General features: G+C 43.2%; 1 protein-coding gene and 1 pseudogene across 1 annotated transcript; one reads left to right on the top strand and one right to left on the bottom strand.

Annotated features, from left to right (window-relative positions):
* The first annotated feature begins 2,034 nt into the window (after positions 1-2,034).
* LOC135516997 (peptidylprolyl isomerase domain and WD repeat-containing protein 1-like) lies at positions 2,035-6,532 on the top strand (annotated as a pseudogene).
* Positions 6,533-6,586: 54 nt separating this feature from the next.
* LOC135517684 (E3 ubiquitin-protein ligase TRIM23-like) lies at positions 6,587-24,533 on the bottom strand. Its single transcript, XM_064942198.1, is given in 12 exon segments — positions 6,587-7,785; positions 7,868-7,992; positions 8,733-8,843; positions 8,953-9,082; positions 9,188-9,322; positions 9,882-10,097; positions 10,368-10,550; positions 12,767-13,045; positions 13,184-13,305; positions 18,637-18,799; positions 24,440-24,506; positions 24,508-24,533. Coding segments are annotated over 12 exon segments (1,737 nt in total). The 3' UTR covers positions 6,587-7,605.
* Positions 24,534-26,247: the final 1,714 nt, after the last annotated feature.

The raw sequence follows: 26,247 nt of genomic DNA, 5'->3' as shown, positions 1-26,247 counted from the left end.
CTCAACTTGTTGTGTTTGGAGGACAAAGAATGCTGAGTTGCATTCAAAGAACACCATACCTACTGTGAAGCATGGGGGTGGAAACATCATGCTTTGGGGCTGTTTTTCTGCAAAGGGAGCAGGACGACTGATCTGTGTAAAGGAAAGAATGAATGGGGCCATGTATCGTGAGATTTTGAGTGAAAACCTCCTTCCATCAGCAAGGGCATTGAAGATGAAACGTGGCTGGGTCTTTCAGCATGACAATGATCCCAAACACACCGCCCGGGCAACAAAGGAGTGGCTTCGTAAGAAGCATTTCAAGATCCTGGAGTGGCCTAGCCAGTCTCCAGATCTCAACCCCATAGAAAATCTTTGGAGGGAGTTGAAAGTCTGTGTTGCCCAGCAACAGCCCCAAAACATCACTGCTATAGAGGAGATATGTATGGAGGAATGGGCCAAAATAGCAGCAACAGTGTGTGAAAACCTTGTGAAGACTTACAGAAAATGTTTGACCTCTGTCATTGCCAACAAAGGGTATATAACAAAGTATTGAGAAACTTTTGTTATTGACCAAATACTTATTTTCCACCATAATTTGCAAATAAATTCATTAAAAATCCTACAATGTAATTTTCTGGATTTCTTTCCCTCATTTTGTCTGTCATAGTTGAAGTGTACCTATGATGAAAATTACAGGCCTCTCTCATATTTTTGTTCAGTATATATCAGCGTATTTTTCAAAAACCGTTTTGAAAGCGATGATTGTTGCCGTTTCTAAACGTTAAAACACAGCGTGGGAATTGTAGTTCGCATGGCGCCATCAGTGGGCGAATATAAGCACTGAAAACCCTACATACGGAGAAGGGGTTCTGAGAGTTAAACCCTAACCTTAAAGAGGAACTGCACCCGATAACTTGGCCTAGGTTTTTTGGGTTGCTCTTCAAGAAATGCTAGCGGCCATGACAGAAGCCAAACCTGAGTTGGCTTGGGGGAGGAGTTCCATGATCCTGGTGGAGAATACACAGGGTTTTCCCCTCCCCATATTGACAGATACCATTCAATTCAATAATACAAAAAGACGATACAATAAACGTTTAATGCCGAATGGCAGGTCTCTCTTCATTTAGAGACATCAGTATCAAGCTGTCTGTCAGTCTGGACTTCATCACATCATCTTGCAAGTCTCCATGTGCTGGCTCCATACATGTTTCTGTGAACACAGTCGCAGTTCTAATACCATTGGCAATTGGATTAGATCATATCTGACACAAACAGGTACTTTGTTGAGGTTTGAAAAAGTCAGACTAAACCTATATAATTATGTTCTCCCCATCGACGACCGTCGGTGAGCAAGCAAGAGGTGAAGCTGGAGGTAAGGTCTTTGCCAGAGCCCCATTGATGGGTATAGCAGCATAGATCAGCTCCTGGCCTCTCGTCAAAGATACTAGTCAGTCACACACAAAAACACACACACAGAGCACTGATCACATTATCAATGGTGGTTATGAATAGCCTGGTGGAACCAACCTGATTGCCTTCCGATATCATCAAATGTGAAGTGAAATAGAAATGGTGAACACAGCGATCAGGCTGGTTCCACCAGGCTAAGTTATACCCATGACGTTATTTGCATCTAAGTGGAAATTTCTCAACAAATAAGGTCAGTTTACATAAATTCTGTTTCACAATTGGGTTATCAAATGTGTCAAAGTAATGACGTTACTTTCTGTATTTGTAAAACATGATGAGCCTGCGAAAGCTGTTGCTGCTGACGGATGAAGGTTGCTGGCTGGATACTTGCCAACATGTGGATGACTGTTCAATTCATAGGAATGCTCACAGTGAGCATTGATGCGGATGAGGGCCCCTTCGCTGAATGTTAGGCTGCAGACCGAACATCTCTTGAACAACTGCAGCAGGCAATCTTATGAGATGGTGTTGACCGGAAGGGCCTTTGAAAGGGTGATTTTCACATAACGCACATTACCTGTTGTTGATGAAGCCGTCTGCGTCATCAAGGCAACAACTCGGGTCGTTATCAGAGGCCTCATGATGACGTGTCCATTTCTTAGGAGTCGATGGAGACTGGCAACAACAGAGGAGGTGTCACAAGGGTACTTGTGTTGTATGACACTTTTCTTCTTGAGGTCTTGCCTGACAAGTTGTGAAAATAGCAGGTAAATAGTGAATGAAATGATTTTTGGAGGTGGCTAAACCATTGCAACCACTTTGCTCTTTCTTGTAGGTCCCGGCATCCATTCATGACCAAGGGGATCAGTCTGGCACCCAACGGTATACTTTGTTAAACAGAAAAACAGGGTCAACGATTGTCATCTTTCAATTATACATTTACATTTAAGTCATTTAGCAGACGCTCTTATCCAGAGCGACTTACAAATTATAAACATCGTTTGAGAAATAACGTATCTAATTAAATTTGGAATCTTATTATATGCTTTACAGATGTAAACTGACTGGCTCCAGATTGGATTAGATTGAGGCCTGTGACGCTGTTACTCGCAAATTGGTATCTCCCTAGCTAGTGGGTATCTCCCTAGCGACGATAATGATCTCACTACCGGTAAGATCACCACCACTGCGGACCAATGAACTCCAATGACCTATTCCACGTGGTGGGGTCCTTCCGCAGTGCATGCAAACCAGAGTTGTTGGCTGTGCATCCTTCTAGAAGTATGCATTGCATGGTCAAAACGTATAGGGTTTTTCAGTCTCAAACGGCCGTGATCCTTTGAACGCATTGGTTGGTGACGATGAAACAAAGGAGCCCCATTCAACGAAGGGAAGCGGTGGGGCGATTTGCATGCGGAACTTGACAAAAGGGGGCATGATTTCAAATCAAATCAAATTTTATTTGTCAAAAGCGCCCGAATACAACTTTTCCATGAAATGTAAATAATCCTGTGGCCATTTGGTTATCAGTCTTATGGCTTGGGGGTAGACGCTATTAAGGAACCTTTTGGTCCCACCGCTTGCCGTGCGATAGCATAGAAACAGTCTGTGACTGGAGTCAGAATATTTTTTGGTCTTTCCTCTGACACCGCCTCCTATATAGGTATACAGGAAGCTTGGCCCCAGTGATATACTGGGCCGTACGCACGACCCTCTGTAGTGCCTTATGGTCAGATATCAAGCAGTTACCATACAAGGTAGTGATGCAACCGGTCAGGATGCTCTAGATGGTGCAGCTGTAGAACTATTTGAGGATCTGGGTACCCATGACAAATCTTTTCAGTCTCTTGAGGGGGAAAATGTGTTGTTCTGCCCTCTTCACAACTGTCTTGGTGTGTTTGGACCATGATAGTTTGTTGGTGATGTGGACACCAAGGAACTTGAAACTATCGACCCGCTCCACTACAGCCACGTCGTTGTTAATGGGGACCTGTTCGGCTCACCTTTTTCTGTAGACCACAATTAGCTCCTTTGTCTTGCTGATATTGAGGTAGAGGTTGTTGTCCTGGCACCACACTGCCAGGTCTCTGACCTCCTGCGGGACCAGATGGATTACCAGGACGTGTACTCAAAGCATGCTCGTACCGTACCACCTGGCAAGTGTCTTCACTGACATTTTCAACTTCTCCCTGACCGAGTCTGTAATATCTACATGTTTCAAGCAGACCACAAATAGTCCCTGTGCCCAAGGAAGAGGAGGTAACCTGCCTAAATGATTTACCGCCCCGTAGCACTCACGTCGGTAGCCATGAATTACTTTGAAAGGCTCCCGGATACCATAGACCCACTCGAATACGCATACCGTCCCAACAGATCCACAGATGACACAATCTCAATCACACTCCACATTGCCCTTTCCCACCTGGACAAAGGGAACAGCTATGTGAGAATGTGGTTCATTGACTACAGCTCAGCATTCAACACCATAGTACCCTCAAAGCTCATCACTAAGCTAAGGAACCTGGGACTAAACACCTCCCTCTGCAACTGGATCCTGGACTTCCTGACGGCCGCCCCCAGGTGGTGAGGGTAGGTAGCAACACATCTGCCACGCTGATCCTCAACACTGGAGCTCCCAAAAGGTGCGTGCTCAGTCCCCTCCTGTACTCCCTGTTCACCCACACACCATCATTAAGTTTGCAGACGACACAACAGTGGTAGGCCTGATCACCGACAACGACGAGTCAGCCTATAGGGAGGAGGTCAGAGACCTGGCCGGGTGGTGCCAGAATAACAACCTATCCCTCAACGTAACCAAGACTAAGGAGATGATTGTGGACTACAGGAAAAGGAGCACCCCAGCCATAGACTGTTCTCTCTACTACCACATGGCAAGCGGTACCGGAGTGCCAAGTCTAACCCGGACTATTTACATTGTGAGCCCCACCCCCAACCCCTCTTTTACGCTGCTGCTCCTCTCTGTTTATCATATATGCATAGTCACTTTAACTATACATTCATGCACACACTACCTCAATTGGCCCGACCAAACAGTGCTCCCGCACATTGGCTAACCGGGCTATCTGCATTGTGTCCCACACCACCAGTTCTTTTTATGCTACTGCTACTCTCTGTTCATGATATATGCATTGTCACTTTAACCATACCTACATGTACATACTACCTCAATAAGCCTGACTAACCGGTGTCTGTATACAGCCTTGCTACTGTTATTTTCAAATGTCGTTTTACTGTTGTTTTATTTATTTTCTTACCTACACACACACACCTTTTTTCACACTATTGGTTAGAGCCTGTAAGTAAGCATTTCACTGTAAGGTCTACACCTGCTGTATTCGGCACACGTGACAAATAAACTTTGATTTGATTCCTCTGCTCTGTGGGTCTTGTGTAGTTTCCACCCGGGCCAGTGTGAGTGGATCTACAACCCAGATGATGCTATCTGCTGCGTGGCCTGCTCAGAGAAATCCACCGGGAAGATCTTTGTCTATGACGGACGGGGAAGCAACGAGAAGCTCCATACCTTCGACAAGATACACTCCTCTCCGCTCTCCCAGGTCCGCCTCAACACCAGATACAGTGTCATCGTTTCTGCAGAAAAGGCTGGAATGCTGGAGTATTGGACCGGCCTACTCAGCGAGGTCAAATTTCCCTGGCAGGTGGACTGGGAGTGTAAGACTGGCACAGACTTGTATGAGTTTGCCAAAAACAAAACCTAACCAACCAGCCTGGCCTACTCCCACGACGGTAAGATGTCTACTATCGCCACCGACAGGAAAGTCAGGATCTTACGCTTCCTGACGGGGAAACCGATGAGGGTGTTTGATGAGTCGTTATCGGTAAGTTCCTAACTTTCACAATCGGGTCTTTACTTTATTTCACATTGCTATTAATAAACTGTGCTATAACTTATAATCAAGAGATTTGTCATTTTAAGTCACAAGATACTGACAAATTGGTAGCCAATTCACTGTTTCCCAGTGCATTTATCTGAACTGTGGTAATTTCTCCAACCTGGTCCTTTTAGATGCCCACAGAGCTGCAGCAGATGAAGCAGCAGCTACCAGACATGGAGTTTGGTCAGCGGATGGCGGTAGAGAGGGAACTGGAGAAGGTGGACGAGATTAGGCTCACCATCATCATCTTTGACGAGACGGGTCACTTCGTCCTCTACGGAACCATGCTGGGCATCAAGGTCATCAATGTGGAGACCAACAGGTAGCGTTTGAATGGTCAAAATGCACTTCATAGTAATATCCTCTAAACACAGTGGTTGTCAGCCTTGGAGAGCTACAGAGTGAGCAGGCTTTTGTACCAGCTCTGCACTAAAAACCCTAAGTCAATTTATCAAGCTCTTGATGATAAATTGATTAGTTGAATCAGTTGTTTTTAAGGCTGGACTGAATCAAAATGTATTTGTCACCTGTGTGTGGGTATCCTGGGGAAGTTAGAGGACAGCCGTGTGGTGAAGCTCAGCCTGTTCTAGGGGGTTGCGTGCAACACAGCTCCCACCATTGAGATGAAGGCATCAGACAACCCGGCCCTGCAGAGCACAATGCCAGACCCCACAATCTTCTGCACTGCCTTCAAGAAGAACCGCTTCTACATGGTGAAAATTCAGTCAACTTTTTTTTTTGTCCTGGAAGGGCAATTGTAGCCCCTGTAAAAGAGAAACAGTATATTACTGTTGCTCTCTTGTAGATACATTCTTTGACATATTTTGACCCGCATTCTATAATTTCTGTCACTACAACTTAATTTCTCTTGGTAGTTCTCCAATAGGAGAGCCAGAGGACACTAAGTGTGCCGAGTCAGACAGAGACGTGTTCAATGAGAAGCCGTCTGAGGAGGTGATGGCTGCTACCCAGGCTGAGGGGCCCAATTTGCAATGCCAAAGGCTCTGTCTGTTAACTTTCCTCAGAACCTACAGTTTTACATTTGATTCTCACACCAGTCGGTGCGCTATTATTACATTACTTTTTTAAAAGTAAAAGTCTTGGATTATTCAAGAATGCATCTTGCTGTCTCTCATTCCATGTGTCATCTTTTCTTGGACGTGTGAAATGAATAAAGCAGGGTCTTATTTGGGACCATTCAGGGGAACATTACAGAACGTTGATAGAATCATGTTAGATAGTTCTATCTACAACTTCTCTGGATGGGTCAGACCATATTCAGACATTAATCAGTTTGTTTTTATTTAATAGCGTCACATTATGAATCGTTTACAAAAAAACATCAAGTCCGAGTAACAAATGTGCGGCTTTGCACTGTGCTTCTAAGCGTTTCAAAAATCACATCAGAAATGGAAGATTTCGCAAATCAAGAGATCCGTTAAGAGTAGAGGGAAAGGCTTCTTCACATGTGCCTTGTTTTTTATACACATACAAGAAGTAGTAAACACTATAGCAATAAGGAAAGTTAATTCTAACCAAATGATGGTTCCGCGAAACAACAAGAGGCGTTGAAAGAGCGTTACTACAGGTGGGTAATGTAGTATGTTACTAAAAATGCAGATTGCTAAAACAGAAAATCGAACAAATGTTATTACAGAACTCCACCTGGAGTCCTCTAGTCGACAGCAGATATTATTTTTCATTCGGTTTCAAATGAAGCCAGGGTCACATTCAGTAGGGCACAACATTATGGTACATTCAGATAAATAGTGTGTGAAAATCATCCTGTCAATTAAAATGAAGGAATTATGTCAGCGTTAAACATTTATCTGCTACGAGTGTAACGTTGCACCGCCCTGAACACAACCCACATGCACCAATGCATTCTTCACAACATCAACAAAAACACTCCACAAAACAAGAGGCAAATATTTCGCTCAGATGTTTCACCAGAGATACAATATCTCGGCAAAGTCTGTTTCAATCAACTCAAAATGGATTGACACAGATTTCAGTAAACTGCATTATTTAACGTTAACAGACACTTCTCAACCAAAGTAAATAATAGCTGAATCCAAACCTTCACCGCTTGTGTCATTTTCAGACCGTATGCTGCATTACATAAAATCATCTGTCAAGTGCATTCGTACCGAAGATTGGGTAAGCATCAGGTAAGAAGTTTAGGTAGGTATTTGGTGAAACTGGTCTCTAGGGTATCAATGGGTTATGGGGAGGTTTTAGGGTAAGAAGGATAAGGTGTGAGACTGGGTAACAGAAGTCAGTCATCAGGGGAGGTTTAGGCCACGTCCAGTACGCCTGCAGCCACCAGCTGTCGGGACAGCCAGTCCAGGCCCTCGTAGAGCCCTGTGCCGCTGCGGGCGTCACAGCCTTGGATGTGCCAGCTCCTCCCACAGCACAGCTTGTGAAGGCTCAGAAGCTCCGTCATCTCCTCCACTGACTCAGCCCCGGGGACATCCTGCAGGCGGGGATAGAGGAATCAATGACTTAATCATCTTTGTGTGTGTGTGTGTACTTGTACCAGAGGGCTGCGTGTGTACCTGTTTGTTGGCGAAGATGAGCAGCAGGGCGTCTCTCAGCTCTTTCTCGGTCAGCAGTTTCGCCAGCTCACTGTGGGCCTCCATCAGCCTGTCTCTGTGACAGCTGTCAATCACAAACACCACCGCTGGAGAGAGAAACTGAGAAAGTCAGGGCCCTATTCATTCATAACCTGTTTCCAGGTTTCCTGGATGAGTAAAAAACTAATTTACTGAAAATGTTTTGTATAAAATACTGGATTTTCAAATGCTCTCTATTCAAAAGCAGTACATTTGTCATATTTATTGATATAGTAAGGGAAGCAGGTAATATGAAAGAAAGTGTATCTGTCTATCCTCTAGTTATACAAAAGTATGTGGACACCCTTTCAAATTAGTGGATTGGGCTATTTCAGCCACACCAGTTGCTGATAAGTGTATAAAATCGAGCTGGTTGGTAGCTTCATGAAATTAGTTTCCATGGCCGAGCAGCCACAAGCTGAAGAGCACCATCCGCAATACCAAGCGTCGGCTGGAGTGGTGTAAAGCTCGCCGCCACTGAACTCTGGAGCAGTGGAAATGCGTTCTCTAGAGTGATCAATCACGCTTCACTATCTGGCAGTCCGACAGACGAATCTGGTTTTGGCGAAAGCCAGGAGAACGCCACCTGTCCCAATGCACAGTGCCAACTGTAAAGTTTGGAGGAGGAGGAATAATGGTCTGGGGCTGTTTCTCATAGTTTGGGCTAGGCCCCTTAGTTCCAGTGACAGGAAATCTCAACGCTACAGCATACAATGACATTCTAGACGATTCTGTGCTTCCAACATTGTAGCAACAGTTTAGGGAAGGCCCTTTTCCTTGTTCTCATACTTTTGACATTGTAGTGTACCTTGTGTGTTCAGGTAATAGTGCTTCCAGAGAGGTCGTAGCTTATGTTTCCCACCAACATCCCAGATGGTGAACTTGAGATTCTTATACTCCACTGTCTCCACATTAAAACCTAGAGATGACAAGAAGGAATGGCTAGTGTCAATACAATTCAGGTAAATGTCATGTAAAAATGCATAATTTGACACGTGCCTACATGACAACGATTGTTGTGGGTTTACCTATGGTAGGGATGGGCTGCATAAACTCGTCCTGTTTCAGCTTGAAGAGGATGGTGGTTTTCCCTGCACTATCCAGTCCCAGGGTCACCACCCGGATCTCCATCTTTGGACCAATGTGGACCCGGTTGTCCTGGAACAGAGAAAAATCATGTCGTCTAAAGGAGGTAACTAATTATCCTTCAATGGAGAGTGTGCCAAGTCTTGAATTCCTACAGAGTAGAGCAGAGTGCTGTACCTTGGTGAAGGTGACGGGGATACCAGCGTCTAGCTGGATGTGGTCAGCCAGCTCAGTGAACTGCTGCTGCTGTTTCTGCAGAGTCTCCAACAGTCTGTTGATCTCCTGCTTGGCCAGTACCACCCTGCAGTCATCCTACCGAGAGAGACGGGAAAGACTTCAGTCATGATTACTGTGATGTTTTTGATACTTGCGGGCAAGAATGCTTGATCTTGCTGCGACAATTCGGACATTTTATATGGCAATATGCAATGATTTTGTGCAATTTTTCACAAATGCGCTGACGAGGGAAAGTGGCTTGATTGAACCATATTATGTGGTAAATGTGCAGTGATTGGTTGAGAATGCGAGCCCTCTTTTTGTGCTGCGGGGATGAGTCAGTTTGTCCAATAATATTGCGATTAATTGACTGTTTTATGCTGAAATAGTGCAGTGATTAGTGAAACTTGCAAGCCCTCTGATAATATTGTTAATTTTGGGCATTGTTGATTTTGAAAAAAAAAACAACATTTGCTATCGTAGAACCCAGGAGGGACTGTCCAATTGAACACGCACACAGAAGACCCCAGGAAGAACATAGCGGTGCAAAGCTGCTTATTGAAAACGACAGCACCTTCCGGTGCAAGCAGAGATTGCGTTCCTACGGTGTGCTCTAGATGCTATCCCCCATTGGTGGCCCCATTTTGACTCCTACCTGCTGCAGAGTTCTCTCACAGTGCAGGCAGGCAGTGGAGACCTGGGAAAGCAGGATGGCCATGTCCTCCTGCTGCTGCCGGAGCCAGATGAGTCTCTCTCTGACGTGGGCGTCCACTACGCTGAGCGCCATCTCCTCCTGTCTGCACAGTGTCTCGTGGAGGTCGGCGAAGTAGGCCCGTACGCAGGACCGGGCGCTCTCTGCCGTGCCTGGGACCTGGGGAACACCCACAGACGACTGAGTCCATCAGGAATACACACAGCATGAGGAAAGATACACTAGGATTAAACGTAAGCTATTTCATGACTTTTTGGAAGAAAACAAACAACGTTTGAGGACTTTTAAAATGTAGCCATTGTAAATTGGTAAACACAGTAACAGCTTTACATTGATTGTACCTCAATTGCCTAGCTATCCTCTTTGACAACTAAAAGTTATTCTGTTGTGTAGAATGCAAAAGAATCATCCACTGCCAGCTGTTCTTACATGTTCAGTGTGTGCCATGCCGATGCCGTCATCCACGGTCTGTTCCCCTCCCTCAATCTGCTGTACGATCCCAACCAGCTTCCTGGAATACTCCGACACCTCCTCTGTGAACGTCCGGATACAGTGGGCCATGTCCAGGATGGATGCACGGATCTGATTGGCTTCTGCCTCCAGAACCACATGCTACAGGAAGGAAGCAATCAGTAAGGAAAAATTAATCGAATCATAGCAGTTGAACAGCCTCAACCTTCCTGCCTCAACACCATAGTACCCGCCAAGCTCTTCACTAAGCTCAGGGCCCTGGGTCTGAACCCCTTCCTGTGCAACTGGGTCCTAGACTTACTGACGGGCTGACCCCATGTGGTGAAGGTAGGCAATAGCACCTCTGCCACGCTGATCCTCAACACCGCAGCCCCACAGGGGTACGTGATCAGCCCACTCCTTTACTCCGTGTTCACCCATGACTACGCACCAGTGTTTCCATTAGCTGGCAAATGCCGGCCCAAAAAATTAAAAGCCGATAAATAAACTGTAGCCGGCCAAATTGTCCCGGAGAAGGAATGACACTACTCCACTACAGAGTTGTGAGTCTCGCTCTTTCCTTTCATCCTTGAGCTGTTTCTACAACTCGGAGTCCACCTGTGGTAAATTCAATTGATTGGATGTGATTTGGAAAGGCACACACCTGTTTATACAAGGTTCCACAGGTGACAGTGCATGGAAGAGCAAAAACCAAGCAATGAGGTCGAAGGAATTGTCAAAGAGCTTCGAAACATGATTGTGTCTAGGCACAGATTTTTAATTTTATTATTTTTACCTTTATTTAACTAGGCAAGTCAGTTAAGAACAAATTCTTATTTTCAATGACGGCCTAGGAACAGTGGGTTAACGGGCAGAACGACAGATCTTGTCAGCTCGGGGATTTGAACTTGCAACCTTCCTGTTACTAGTCCAACGCTCTAACCACTAGGCTACCATGCCGCCCCAAGATCTGGGAGTAAGGGTACCAAAACATTTCTGCAGCATTGAAGGTCCCCAAGAACACAATGGCCTCCAACATTCTTAAAATGAAAGAAGTTTGGAACCACCAAGACTCTTCCTAGAGCTGGCCGTCCGGCCAAACTGAGCAATCGGTGGAGAAGGGCCTTGGTCAGGGAGGTGACCAAGAACTCGATGGTCACTCTGACAGAGCTCCAGTGTTCCTCTGTGGAGATGGAGGAACCTTCCAGAAGGACAAACAACTCTGCAGCACTCCACCAATCAGGCCTTTATGGTAGAGTGGCCAGACAGAAGCCACTCCTCAGTAAAAGGCACATGACAGCCTGTTTGGAGCTTGCCAAAAGGCACCTAAAGGACTCTCAGACCATGAGAAACAAGATGATTCTCTGGTCTGAATGCCAAGTGTCACGTCTGGAGGAAACCTGACACCATCCCTACGGTGAAGCATGGTGGTAGCAGGGAGGGACACTAGTCAGGATCGAGGGAAAGACGAACGGAGCAAATACAGAGAGATCCTTGATGAGAATCTGCTCCAGAACGCTCAGGACCGCAGACTGGAGCGAAGGTTCACCCTCCAACAGGACAATGACCATAAGCACACAGCTACGACAACGCAGGAGTGGTTTCGGAACTAGTCTCTGAATGTCCTTGAGTGGCCCAGCCAGAGCCCGGACTTGAATCCGATCGAACAACTTGCCACCCCCATCTAGCCAGCTAACTAGCTGGGTAAGAGTACTTGATGTCGATCACTGAGGGTCAGTGCTACCTGGGAACCTTGGGACATCCCTAGGCTAAACACTGACCTTAACCCCTCCCATAACCCTGAACCTTGCCATTTTAAAATGTCAACTTCAATGGAATGGCGACGTCCCAGCTAGCAAGGACCGTTTACTGAGGCAATGCATAGGGCGAGTACCAGCACCACATTTTGTGATTGATGTTTTTCTTTTCAAATGACAACAAAATACCAATACATTGAAAATGTGTCCAATGCGGTGTTCCAGCTGGCTAACATGAGGCAGCTCAGTCTTCAGAGTCTAGGCATTTTGTTTGCTGGAATAATTGCTGTTTATCATCCCTTTCGCTAGAGTAACACAGTTTTTCTAATAAAAAAAATAGTCTTTCTGGTGCTCTTAAATTGTATGTGGTGCTTACATTGATGTTCTTTGTAGGGCTGTTTTTAGCACAATCAATACAAAAAAGGTTTTATTGGTCATCTGTGAATATTGCCACTCTAAAATCGGAATTGTGTCGGATCAAAAAAATTCCATATCCGTCGGGTTCTAATAAAAACATATTGCTGTCTCTAGTGGGTCTCGTTGCTAGGAATGTTGCTTGAGAGATTGACGTAAGTCAGTCAATACTGATATTCTCCAAGCGGACTCATCCTCCTGCCGTACCTTGTGTCCCTGGTGCTTGCCGTACTCTTTGCACACGCAGCACATGAGCGGCCCAGGCTGGCAGATCTCCTCCTGACAGACAAACTCGATAGCGTGGACCTGATGCTGCGGGCACAGAGTCTTCTCGTGGGGCTTGTCTGCCAGGGGTACCCGCCGGTGCTTGGCCAGGGTGCGGGTGGAGTGGGTGAGCTGGGAGCAGTTGGCACACAAGTGGGTGGCACACACCGTGCAGTACATAGATGCCGTGTGGCTCTCGTCCTCGTCACAGCGGATTACACTCTGGAAGGAAAGGGAAGAACATAGGATACTTACTTAATGACAACACATGAAATGTATGTTTGGCTGGATGATGAAATGTGTTTTCAGATAATTGCAGATGACAGATGGGAACCCAGGGCAGGGGTAACTACTGCCTACCTCTCCCATGCCTTTGAGGGAATCCTCTGCCACGCCCAACTGGTTGGATGCTCCATTCTGCAGCCTCTCCAGAAGTTCCAGCAGAGCAAAGTTCTTCTTCAGACCCCACACACCAGAGTCACCTGGGAGAGAGATGGATGTCACATTACCGTCACACAGACCAGAGTATGTGAGCCATTGGAAATCCCACTCATCGCTCGTGGAGCGGTCTTTGTGCACCGCTCCGTGGTTCAACGCCCATTCCCCTGCTCTGCATAGAAAAAGGAGAAAAAAAGAAGTGATCAGCGCTCACATTTTTTCCCTTTAAAAATGTAGCTCCGACTAAGATTCCCCTTTTTGTTTAAGAATAGCCTATTTAGAAACCAAAAAGTGCCACATGGGCTGATTAGTTGTCTTGCTATCAATTACACAGGCTGTGTGACCTATTTCTTTGTTGACTCATAACATCTCTGCGCATTAGTGGTGGGGTAGGCTAAATAAATACAACAGAATAGGCCTTATTAAAGGAATAGTGGTGAAATGAAAAAATGCTGGGCAGAGAACGCCCAGAGCTCGTGGCTGAGCAGTACCGGAGTGAAATTGGAGCAGGAGAGAAGGCCGAATTAATCCATTACAGCCAAATTACACACGCTCCACTAACACAGGTATTCCCAAACTGGGGTATGCACAACGCCGTCGGGGGGTTAAAAACGTGATTCACATTAAAAAATATATACAGTTGAAGTCGGAAGTTTACATACACCTTAGCCTAATAAAAATTCCCTGTCTTAGGTCAGTTAGGATCACCACTTTATTTTAAGAATGTGAAATGTTAGAACAATAGTAGAGTGAATGATTTATTTCAGCTTTTAATTCTTTCATCACATTCCCAGTGGGTCAGAAGTTTACATACACTCAATTCGTATTTGGTAGCATTGCCTTTAAATTGTTTAACTTGGGTCAAATGTTTCAGGTAGCCTTCCACAAGCTTCCCATTGATCTGGGTGAATTTTGTCCCATTCCCCTGACAGAGCTGGTGTAACCGAGTCAGGTTTATAGGCCTCCTTGCTCACACATGCTTTTTCAGTTCTGCCCACAAATCTTCTATAGGATTGAGGTCAGGGCTTTGTGATGGCCACTCCAATACCTTGACTTTGTTGCACTTAAGCCATTTTGCCACAACTTTGGAAGTATGCTTGGGGTCATTGTCCATTTGAAAAGACCCATTTGCGACCAAGCTTCTCGACTGACTGATGTCTTGAGATGTTGCTTCAATATATCCACAATTTTCCTTCCTCATGATGCCATCTATTTTGTGAAGTGCACCAGTCCCTCCTGCAGCAAAGCACCCCCACAACATGATGCTGCCACCCCCGTGCTTAATGGTTGGAATGGTGTTCTTCGGCTTGCAAGCCTCCCCCTTTTTCCTCCAAACATGCAGATACAAACCGTAGTCTGTTTTTTTATGGCTGTTTTGGAGCAGTGGCTTCTTCCTTGCTGAGCGGCCTTTCAGGTTATGTCCATATAGGACTCGTTTTACTGTGGATATAGATACTTTCGTACCCGTTCCCTCCAGCATCCTCTCAAGGTCCTTTGCTGCTGTTCTGGGAATGATTTGCACTTTTCGCACCAAAGTACGTTTATCTCTAGGAGACCGAATGTTTCTTCATCCTGAGCGGTATGACGACTGTGTGGTCACATGATGTTTATACTTACGTACTATTGTTTGTACAGATGAACGTGGTACCTTCAGGCGTTTGGAAATTGCTGGAGAACCAGACTTGTGGAGAACTACAATTTTTTTTTCTGAGGTCTTGGCTGATTTCTTTTGATTTTCCCATGATGTCAAGCAAAGAGGTACTGAGTTTGAAGGTAGGCCTTGAAATACAGCCACAGGTACAGCTCCAATTGATGTCAATTAGCCTATCAGAAGCTTCTAAATCCATGACATTATTTTCTGGAATTATCCAAGCTGTTTAAAGGCACAGCCAGTATGTAAAATTCTGACCCATTCTGAATTGTGATTATTATTTCACTTAGAACTCACTGTGTCTGTAAACAATTGTTGGAAGAATTACTTTCAAACAAGAAATGTGTGGAGTGGTTGAACAACGAGTTTGAATGACTCCAACCTAAGTGTATGTAAACTTCCGACTTCAACTGTATATATAAATGTATTTTCTTCACATTTTCAAACAGTCCATTTATATTTATCAATGACAACCTCACATTCGGGAGAGGTTGTTTCTCACCTGAGTAGCCTCGTTTCACTGCCAAAAATTAAACCATCTAGTGTTCATTGAAATAACAACAATGTCAAATACATGTAGCCTAGTCAAATAACTAACACAATAACCGCTACTCTCTAGCGGGAATTCCACTAACGGTCCGTATGTAGCCAAACATAGCTGCTGCTCATGTTGGTATCTGTACTGATGGAGTCAAAGCCATGATAGGGAAACATAGTGAAGTGGTAAAGCTCGTGCAAGCAGTTGCTCCCGACACCACTTGGGTACATTGCAGCATCCACCAAGAGGCTCTTGCTGCCAAGGGAATGCCTGACAGCTTGAAAGGCGTTTTGGACACTAAAGTGAAAATGGTTAACTTTGTTAACTTCTCTAGGGTAGGGGGCAGCATTTGGAATTTTGGATGAAAAGCATGCCCAAATTAAACTGCCTTCTACTCAGGCCCAGAAGATAGGATATGCATATAATTAGTAGATTTGGACAGAAAACACTCAAGTTTCCAAAACTGTTAAAATAATGTTTGAGTATAACAGAACTGATTTGGCAGGCGAAAACCAGAGAAAAATCCATTCAGGAAGTAGGATTATTTTTTTTGTTGAAGTTCTATCCAATGCCATTATAGTATCCATTGACTTCGGACTCAAATTGCAGTTCCTATGCCTTCCACTAGATGTCAACAGCCTTTAGAAATTGTTTCAGGCTTGTATTCTGAAAAATGAGGGAGTAAGAGCAGTCTGAATGCGTGGACCCTGCCGTGTCAGAGCTTTTTCCATGCGCGCGACCGAGAGAGTGCCTTTCTTGTTTACCTTTTATATTGACAACGTTATTGTCCGGTTTAAATATGATCAATTATTTAGGCTAAAAACAACCTGAGGATTGAATATAAACATCGTTTGACATGTTTCTATGAACTTTACAGATACAATTTGAATTTTTTTGTCTGCCTGTTGTGACTGCATTTGAGCCTGTGGATTACTGAAGAAAACGCGCAAACAAAACTGAGGTTTTCGGATATAAAGAGAGACTTTATTGAACAAAAGGAACATTTATTGAATAAATGAATGTCTTTGAGTGCAAACATATGAAGATCATCAAAGGTAAGTGATTAATTTTCTCTCTATTTCTGACTTGTGTAACTCTTCTACTTGGCTGGTTACGGTTTGTAATGATTTGTCTGCTGGGCTATGTTCTCAAATAATTGTAAGGTATGCTTTCGCCGTAAAGCATTTTTTAAATCTGACACCGTGGTTGGATTGACAAGAAGTTAATCTTTAAACCTATGGAAAATAGTTGTATCTTTTCTGAATTTTTATAATGAGTATTTCTGTATATGAATTTAGCGCTCTGCAATCTCACTAGATGTTGGCCAGGTGGGACGCTAGTGTCCCACGTACCCTAGAGAGAGGTTAAAGCAAGGCCCCTGAACTTGTGTGTATTTTCTGCACAATGCAATGATGTGGGCAGCGACCACGTAACGCTTTTACAACATACAGAAGTGCGCTGGTTGTCAATGAGCAAAGTATCGACACATTTTTTTATTTTTTTTATTGAGAGAGACGAGCTTAAAGTTCGTTACTGACCATAACTTTCACTTGTCTGACTGCTTGCATGATAACAAGTTTCTCACACGACTGGCCTATCTGGGTGATGTTTTTCTCGCCTGAATGATTTAAATCTAACATTACAGGGACTCCATAACTATATTCAATATGGGGGACAAATTGAGGCTATTATTAAGAAGTTGGAGCTCTTCTGTGTGTTGTCCTTGTTAATTCAGAGGTCTTTCCATCATTGTGCAACATTTCAACGTCCTGCTACTCATGCCAGGAATATAGTGTATGCATATGATTAGTATGTGTGCATAGAAAACACTGAAGTTTCTAGAACTGGTTCAATGGTGTCTGTGACTATAACAGAACGAGTTCCGTGGTCAAAATCGCAAGAAACCTGATCACAAAAATCGCAGAAGAAAAAATCCATCCACCAGTCTCTGTATTGTCTGTGGCTTGCCATAAATGATGGAACTGTGCTTGCAATTCCTACAGCTTCCACAAGATGTTGCCAGTGTTGTGATTTCCAGTTCCCTTTATCCTTGGTTAGATCACTGAATAGCACATCCTGTCTTCAGGTGCGCACCCGGAAATAATGTTGGTGAAAAAAATGGACTTCGTTTTGAAAACTTCTAGCTATTGAATATAGATCTCTCCGTGATCAATTTGATCGTTTATTAATACCTAAACTTGGATTACAGAAGTAGGTTGAAGTGTTTTGTCATAGTTTATAGGCAACTTTATGAATTTTATAAAATGACCTTGCGTTCGGAAATGTGACTTTTTCCATGGATCTCTCAGTGTTCATAAATGGACATTTTGGGTATATATGGACCGATTTAATCGAAAAAATACCCAATTGTGATGTTTATGGGACATATAGGAGTGCCAACAAAGAAGCTCGTCAAAGGTAATGAATGTTTTATATTTTTTTAATTCTGCGTTTTGGGTAGCGCCGGCTACGCTAATTTCTTTTGTTTTCGTCCCCTTTGTGTGTTTCTGGGGGCTGCATGCTATCAGATAATAGCTTCTCATGCTTTCACCGAAAAGCATTTTACAAATCTGACATGTTGGCTATATTTACAACGAGTGTGGCTTTAATTGAGTACATTGCATGTGAGTTTTAATGAAAGTTTGAGTTGTATCGAGTACAATTAGTTGGCGCTCTGGAATTTCCGCTGATTTGGTTCCTGTACAGGTACAGCATCCGTAAAAGGTTTTAAGACAGACTCTCTCCAATACAACCCACCATTGCAGAGTTGTGCATCCCTTCAAGCACACCCTTCTCAAATAACCTGTGGTTAGTTATTCACAATTGTCGATGAACAAATAAGGTTTTATATGTAAGATGGTTAAATAAAGAGCAAAATTATTTATTATTATTTGTGCTCTGGTCCTATAAAAGCTCTTTGTCACTTCCCACGAGCCAGGTTGTGACAAAAACTCACTCATTCTTATGTTTAATAAATGTATCGTATAGTGTGTGTGTGGGGCAGGCTTACAATGGCAAAAAAACAATTTTTGAGAATGCACTTACCCTGGTGCTAGAGGGGTTACACAGCTGGAGGTGGAATGTTCGAAGTGGTACCGGACTATAAAAAGTTTGGGAACCACTGCTCTAACACATACACAGGAAAACAAAAGGGCCTGTATAGAAACCAAACCCTACAGAACTCACCCAGTTCAGTGACCTGTCTGTCAAAGGGGCAGCGGACGGCTCTACCATGCAGGGGCAGCCGGGTCAGACAGTCATGGCAGACCGTGTGACCGCAGAGCAGCAGCCGGGGGACCTTGTCCCCTTGGAGAGAGAAGACATCCTCACACACGCCACACTCCAACACCTGGGAACCACAACAACAACACAAAGACAGGTTTAGCCAGACACCCAGACACTTGGATGGATCCCTCTTCATTGCATATCATCTCAAAATGTATTCATTTGTCCATGGCCTGAGATTAGGAATATGCCTTAGTTATTCTATAATTATCTTCAAAGTAATGACTCGGGATGTCGGGTTTGAAATGAAAGATTATTTTAGTAATACTACTTGTTCACCTTACATTTAACAACTTCAGATTCTACAAAACAATAAAAGAAAGTTGCTAACGAAGGTCAGGATAATCCCTTGTCACTTGTACAGAACTGGTGCGTTCTCCCCTCTTCCTACTACCTGTCGTAAAGACATTCTAGAATTTGCAGTCAATAGCGTAATTCAGTACAATAGAAATATGTACAGTTGAAGTCGGAAGTTTACATACACTTAGGTTGTAGTCATTAAAACTTGTTTTTCAACCACTCCACAAATTTCTTGTTAACAAACTATAGTTTTGGCAAGTCGGTTAGGACATCAACTTTGTGCATGACACAAGTAATTATTCCAAAAATTGTTTACATACATATTATTTCACTTTAAATCACAATTCCAGTGGGTCAGAAGTTTACATACACTAAGTTGACTGTGCCCTTAAACAGCATGAAACATTCCAGAAAATTGTGTCACGGATTTAGAAGCTTCTGTTATGCTGATTGACATAATTTGAGTCAATTGGAGGTGTACCTGTGGATGTATTTCAAGGCCTACCTTCAAACTCAGTGCCTCTTCACTTGATAACATGGGAAATTCAAAAGGCCTCAGAAAAAAAAATTGTAGACCTCCACAAGTCTGGTTTATCCTTGAGAGAAATTTCAAAATGCCTGAAGGTACCACATTCATCTGTACAAACAATAGTATGCAAGTATAAACACCATGGGACCACACAGCCGTCATACCGCTCAGGAAGCGGTATGGCGCTTTCCGTCTCCTAAAGATGAATGTACTTTGGTGCGAAAAGTGCAAATCAACCCCAGAACAACAGTAAAGGGCCTTGTGAAACTGCTGGCGGAAACCAGTTACAAAAGTATCTATATCCACAGTAAAACGAGTCCTGTATCGACAATAACCTGAAAGACCACTCAGCAAAGAAGATGCCAAAACCCCTATAAAAAAAGCCAGACTACAGTTTGCAACTGCACATGGGGACAAAGATCGTACTTTTTGGATAAATGTCCTCTGGTCTGTTGAAACAAAAATAGAACTGTTTGGCCATAATGACCATCGTTATGTTTGGAGGAAAAGGGGGAGGCTTGCAAGCCGAAGACCACCATCCCAACCGTGAAGCATGGGGGTGGCAGCATCATGTTGTGGGGGTGCTTTGCTGCAGGAGGGACTGGTGCACCTCACAAAATAGATGGCATCATGAGGACGGAAAATTGTGGATATATTGAAGCAACATCAAGACATCTGTCAAGTCAGAAAGCTTGGTCGCAAATGGACAATGACCCCAAGCATAATTCCAAAGTTGTGGCAAAATGGCTTAAGTACAACAAAGTCAAGGTATAGGAGTGGCCATCACAAATGGCCATTTCACATTCTTAAAATAAAGTGGTGATCCTAACTGACCTAAAACTGGAAATTTACACTAGGATTAAATGTCAGGAATTGTGAAAAACTGAGTTTAAATGTATTTGGCTAAGGTGTATGCAAACTTCCGACTTCAACTGTATGTAGTTCTCTCAATCTCTAATACAATTACATATGTAAATAACTGAAGAAAATATCTTTAGATACAGCTCAATGACTTAACTGTAAACATTGTCTGTAACCCATTAAAAGTTACAACATTAATGTCCACCTTCTGCCACTATAATTGTCATGGCATACTTTTAAGATAGGTTGTTTTAACTTTCAATGTTTTTTAAACCAGTGGATTTTGTCCATCCTCCACTGATTCAGAATGTCATTTTCATAGTCATGGCACACTGTGTGAGAGCCAATGATATATACAGTACCAGTCAAAAGTTTGGACAGCTACTCATTCTAGGGGTTTTCCTTATAATAGTGAAGGCATCAAAACAATGAAATTACACATAAGGAATCATGTAGTAACCAAACAAAAAAGTGTTGAACAAATCAAAATATATTTTCTGTTTGAGATTCTTCAAAAGTAGCCATCCTTTGCCTTGATGACAGTTTTGCACACTCTTGGCATTCTCTCCGCCAGCTTTGTGCTTTGTTAAAAGTATTTATTTTGAAAGAAACCACTACTAAAGGACACCAATAATAATAAGAGTCTTACTTGGACCAAGAAATACAAGCAATGGACATTAGACCGGTGGAAATCTTTCCTTTGGTCAGATGAGTCTGAATCTGGGATTTTTGGTTTCAACCGCTGTGTCTTTGTGAGACGCAGAGTAGGTGAATGGATGAAGCATGGAGGTGGTGTGATGTTGCTTTGCTGGTGACACTGTCAATGATATATTTAGAATTCAAGGTACACTTAATCAGCATGGCTACCACAGCATTCTGTAGAAACACGCCATCCCATCTGGTTTGCGCTTAGTGAGACTTTTCAACCGGACAATTACCCAACACACACACCTCCAGGTTGTGTAAGGGCTATTTGACCAAGGAGGGTGGTGGAGTGCTGCATTAGATGATTCAGTGAGGTCGGCTTCCACAATCACCCAACCTCAATCCCAATTGAGATAGTTTGGGATGAGTTGGACCGCAGAGTTAAGGAAAAGCAGCCAATAAGTGCTCAGCATATGTGGGAACTCTAAGACAGTTTGAAAAGCATTCCACATGAAGCTGGCTGAGAGAATGCCAAGAGTGTGCAAAGCTGTCATTAAGGCAAAGAGTGCCTATTTTGAAGAATCTAAATTATTAAATATATTTTGATTTGTTTAACATTTCTTTGGTTACTACATTAATCCATGTGTATTATTTCATAGTTTTGATGTCTTCACTATTATTCCACAATGTAGAAAATAGTTTTAACAAATAAAGAAAAACCCTTGAATGAGTAGGTGTGTCCAAACTGTTGTCTGGTACTGTAAATACACTGGATGGCTGATAAGGGGCACTGCCACCATGACTCCATCTTGCCAAGATGGCACTTCCAAAATATTTTTTACAATGGTGGGGAAGCTCTAGAAATGCATTTATACACATTCATGCTCCTACTGGGGAGTGCCAATATGGCAGACCGGTGGCTTCAAAGCCTTTCAAAAGCCAAGACATAGCATCAGCAATCCAGGGTTTATATACACTGAACAAAAATATAAAATGCAACATGTAAAGGGTTGGTCCCATGCTTAATGTGCTGAAATAAATGATCCAAGAAATGTCATACGCACAAAAAGCTTATTTTTCTGAAACTGTGCACAAATTTGTTAGTGAGCATTTCACCTTTGCCAAGATAATCCATCCCCCTGACAGGTGTGGCATATCAAGAAGCTGATTTTATTTTTTTTTATTTTTTTATTTTTTTTAACCTTTATTTAACCAGGCAAGTCAGTTAAGAACAAATTCTTATTTTCAATGACGGCCTGGGAACAGTGGGTTAACTGCCTGTTCAGGGGCAGAACGACAGATTTGTACCTTGTCAGGTCGGGGGTTTTGAACTCACAACCTTTCGGTTACGAGTCCAACGCTCTAACCACTAGGCTACCCTGCCGCCCCACTAGGCTACCCTGCCGCTGATTAAACAGCTTGATCATTAGACAGGTGCACCTTGTGCTGGGGACAATAAAAGGCCCTCTGTGGTGTTGTGTTGAACAACGCCACAGATGTCTCAAGTTTAGGGAGTGTGCAATTGGCATGATGACTGCAGGAATGTCCACCAGAGCTGTTGCCAGATAATTTAATGTTAATTTCTCTACCATAAGCCACCTACAATGTCATTTTAGAGAATTTGGCAGTATGCCCAACCATCCTAACAACCACAGACCATGTATAACCACGCCAGCCCAGGACCTCCACATTCAGCTTCTTCATCTACGGGATAGTCTGCGACCAGCCACCCAGACAGATGAAACTGTGGGTTTGTACAACCAAATAATTTCTGCACAAACTGTCTCGGAAGCTCATCTGCGTGCTCGTTATCTGCACCAGGCTATTGATCTGACTGCAGTACGGCGTTGTAACCGTTTTCAGTGGGCATATGCTCACCTTCGATGGCCACTGGCACGCTGGAGAAGTGTGCTCTTCACATGAATCCTGGTTTCACCTGTACTGGGCAGATGGCAGACAGCGTGTATGGCGTCGTGTGGACGAACAGTTTGCTGATGTCAACGTTGGGGGGGTTATGCTATGGGCAGGCATAAGCTAGGGACAACGAACACAAATGCATTTATCAATGGCAATTTGAATGCACAGATACCGTGATGAGATCCTGAAGCCCATTGTTGTGCCATTCATCCACCGCCATCCCCTCATGTTTCAGCATAATGCATGGCCCATGTTGCAAGGATCTGTAAACAATTCCTGGAAGCTGAAAATGTCCCAGTTCTTCCATGGCCTGCATACTCAGACATGTCGCCCATTGAGCATGTTTGGGATGCTCTGGATCTGTGTGTACAACAGTGTGTTCCAGTTCGCACCAATATCCAGCAACTTTGCACAGCTATTGAAGAGGGGTGTGACAATGTTCCACAGGCCACAATCAGCCTGATCAACACTTATTTTTATTTATTTAACTAGGCAAGTCAGTTAAAACTAATTCTTATTTACAATATCTATGTGAAGGAGAGGTCTCAAGCTACATGAGAAAAATGGTGGTCACACCAGATACTGACTGGTTTTCTGATCCACACCCCTACTACATTTTTTTTGTTGTTTGCATCCGTTTTCCCTGTCATGTGAAATTAATAGATTAGGCGCTAATGAATTTATTTCAATTGACTGATTTCCTTATATGAAGTAACTCAGTAAAATCATAGAAATTGTTGCATGTTGCATTTATTTGTGTTCATTGTACATCAATGGTATTAGCTATTGAAGATTGAAATCTTGTGAAATACACAAAGGCTTGGCTTTTTCTCCATCCACCCGATTCAGGAAATACCATCTTCATAGTCATGGCAGGCTTGGTTTGATAGTTATTGAGGAGCGTGAACCGAATATCCAATTTAAAACACATTTTACCCTTACATTTAACCTTCTTCTTCTTGAACTGCACTGTTTGTTAAGGGCTTGTAAGTAAGCAATTCACGGTAAAGTCTACACTTGTTCTATTCGGCGCATGTTGCAGATAAAGTTTGATTTGATTTGGGTTCAAGAACTGAATAAATTATGCAGTATCAAGCCAGCTACAGTTAATGTTAACATACAGCTATGCTAATATATGCATCCAAGTGACAGGTGAAGTTAACGGATGCAATTGCATGGTTTGCATGGTTTACAAAAAGCTGTGGTCGGGGCACTTAATTGCAGACAGAATCACCATCTGGGTTTGGTGGATTTCATGTCTACGCAGACACAAAAACTGCAGGCCGATCGTTTGACACTACAGTGACGCCCCGGCCGCAGAAGCATACGAAGCCAAGAAGGCAGAATTGAGCGCCCTTGCTGGCCGTTTGAATAAACCGCCGGATTCGACCGGTAATATCGCCCACAAACATGGTTCATATGCTTCTTCAGACGTATAAGTATTCAACCAACCTTCACCGTGTTGCCTGTGGCCCCTCTGCCGTGCCGAACACAGACGTCCATCGTTGCTGCTGTCCCGTTTGTTCACACCCATAGCAACCGCCATCCGATGACTAAACCATTCCCACGGTGTCAGTGTGAATCCGAAAATGTCTGTGTGGAATATCTGTAGACCGCCAACTAAATTTGAGAAGTTGTATTTATGAAATGTAACTTTGGTGTTTTGTATCGATAATAAAAAACTAATAGGTTTGGTTATTTACATTTTAAAAATCAATAATGAAACTGGCGATTATTTATCACCCCTAATATGGACATGGAAGAGTCCGTCAGCTTTTTCCGTCAGTTCCACGGGTTGTGAACTTAGCGCCCTCTTGCGTTCTTTCTGCAACACTAAATTCACAGTTTCTAAACCTGTACAACAATTTCATGCTGTTACTGTCTTTGCCTGTACTGTCGTAACCCAGTCTCTCATTAACTATGTACTATATGTACAAATAAGCACAATGGTAAGTATCTCAATAACTATGTACGATATGTACAAATAAGCACAATGCTTTCATGTACTAATAGCACAAACTCATGATGCATTGCGCTCACAACCATAAATAACACCAGAGACCTCTGATGCCACGCCACTTCTCAATATCTTTAAACTTGATGCGCACCGAGTTTGCGTTATTAGTACAAATAAACATAACTGTTTATTTTAGCTATTAGCTATTTTACGGTGAGAACGCGAGGTAAGTCATTTTTAGTAAAATTCTGTATTTCGGCCCGCATAACTCTAATCTCTTATTTTATTTCAGTCAGTTATGTATATTGGTTTATCTTGTAGACAGGACCTGATATTTATTTGCTCTGGACAACAGTATCTTGTATTTTTTTTTTTACATTTAACTAGGCAAGTCAATTAAGAACAACTTCTTATTGACAATGACCGCCTACCAAAAGGCCTCCTGAGGGGAGGGGGATTAAAAATAAAAAACGTTGTTTTTTTTGTGGGGGGGTTGCCTGCTTTCCATGTTATTTTGCCATTAATACGTGTCACATATCAGTCTGCAAACAATGTAAAAAATGTAAACATATCATAAAGCCAAACATGGTCTCCTTTTTGTTTTCTTGAGTAAGGCAGCTCCAAAATGCAGGTGTTTCAACCAAGCTCTTCCTGTGGTGGTGGGGCAAGCCAGCAGAAAATACAGAGCATTGTGCAGTGATTGGCTCAGTGTTCTGTCACTCATGGGGACACTACATCACTGCCAAGTCTAAGGGTCGAGCTCTAAAATTCTAGCCCCTTGGGTGCTGCCATAGAGTTACATTAGAAGTGCCTATCAAAGAAGGCTCAAGGTCATTGGCCACAGATAAAATGACATCAAATCACGTTATGTCTACAGTAGCTTTGATTGGACTGATCATGTCAACATCATACTTTCAAAATCTTAGCTAGCAGTCATCAATCATCATGAATCAAGTCGACAATCTACTGGCAAATCCTTTTTAATCCTTGTCATATGAAGATAAATAATAAAGAGAAATTATAGATAAAACCTATCGTGCACATCGGCCATTAGACATAAACATTACACAACAAGTTGGAAATCGCAAATTCAACAATGAGTGGTTTGGAAGGAATCAGTGGCTAACTGCAAGCATTGCAAGTCAATTTTTAGCCTGCTATTCAGTGGAGTGGCTGTGTGGTCCCAAGTCTAAGATTAAGGGTCTCTTTTCCTATTTTAAAATTATTAACATTCAACATTGGCCATGCGGTCAATGAAGGGTGATTTGTGCCGTGCTCAAAACAACTATTAACTCGTAACTGC

The sequence above is a fragment of the Oncorhynchus masou genome, chromosome 28 (assembly GCF_036934945.1).
Source record: "Oncorhynchus masou masou isolate Uvic2021 chromosome 28, UVic_Omas_1.1, whole genome shotgun sequence".
Classification (NCBI taxonomy): domain Eukaryota; kingdom Metazoa; phylum Chordata; class Actinopteri; order Salmoniformes; family Salmonidae; genus Oncorhynchus; species Oncorhynchus masou.
Note: the sequence above shows the minus strand (reverse complement) of the source record. Positions and strands in the feature narration are given on the sequence as shown.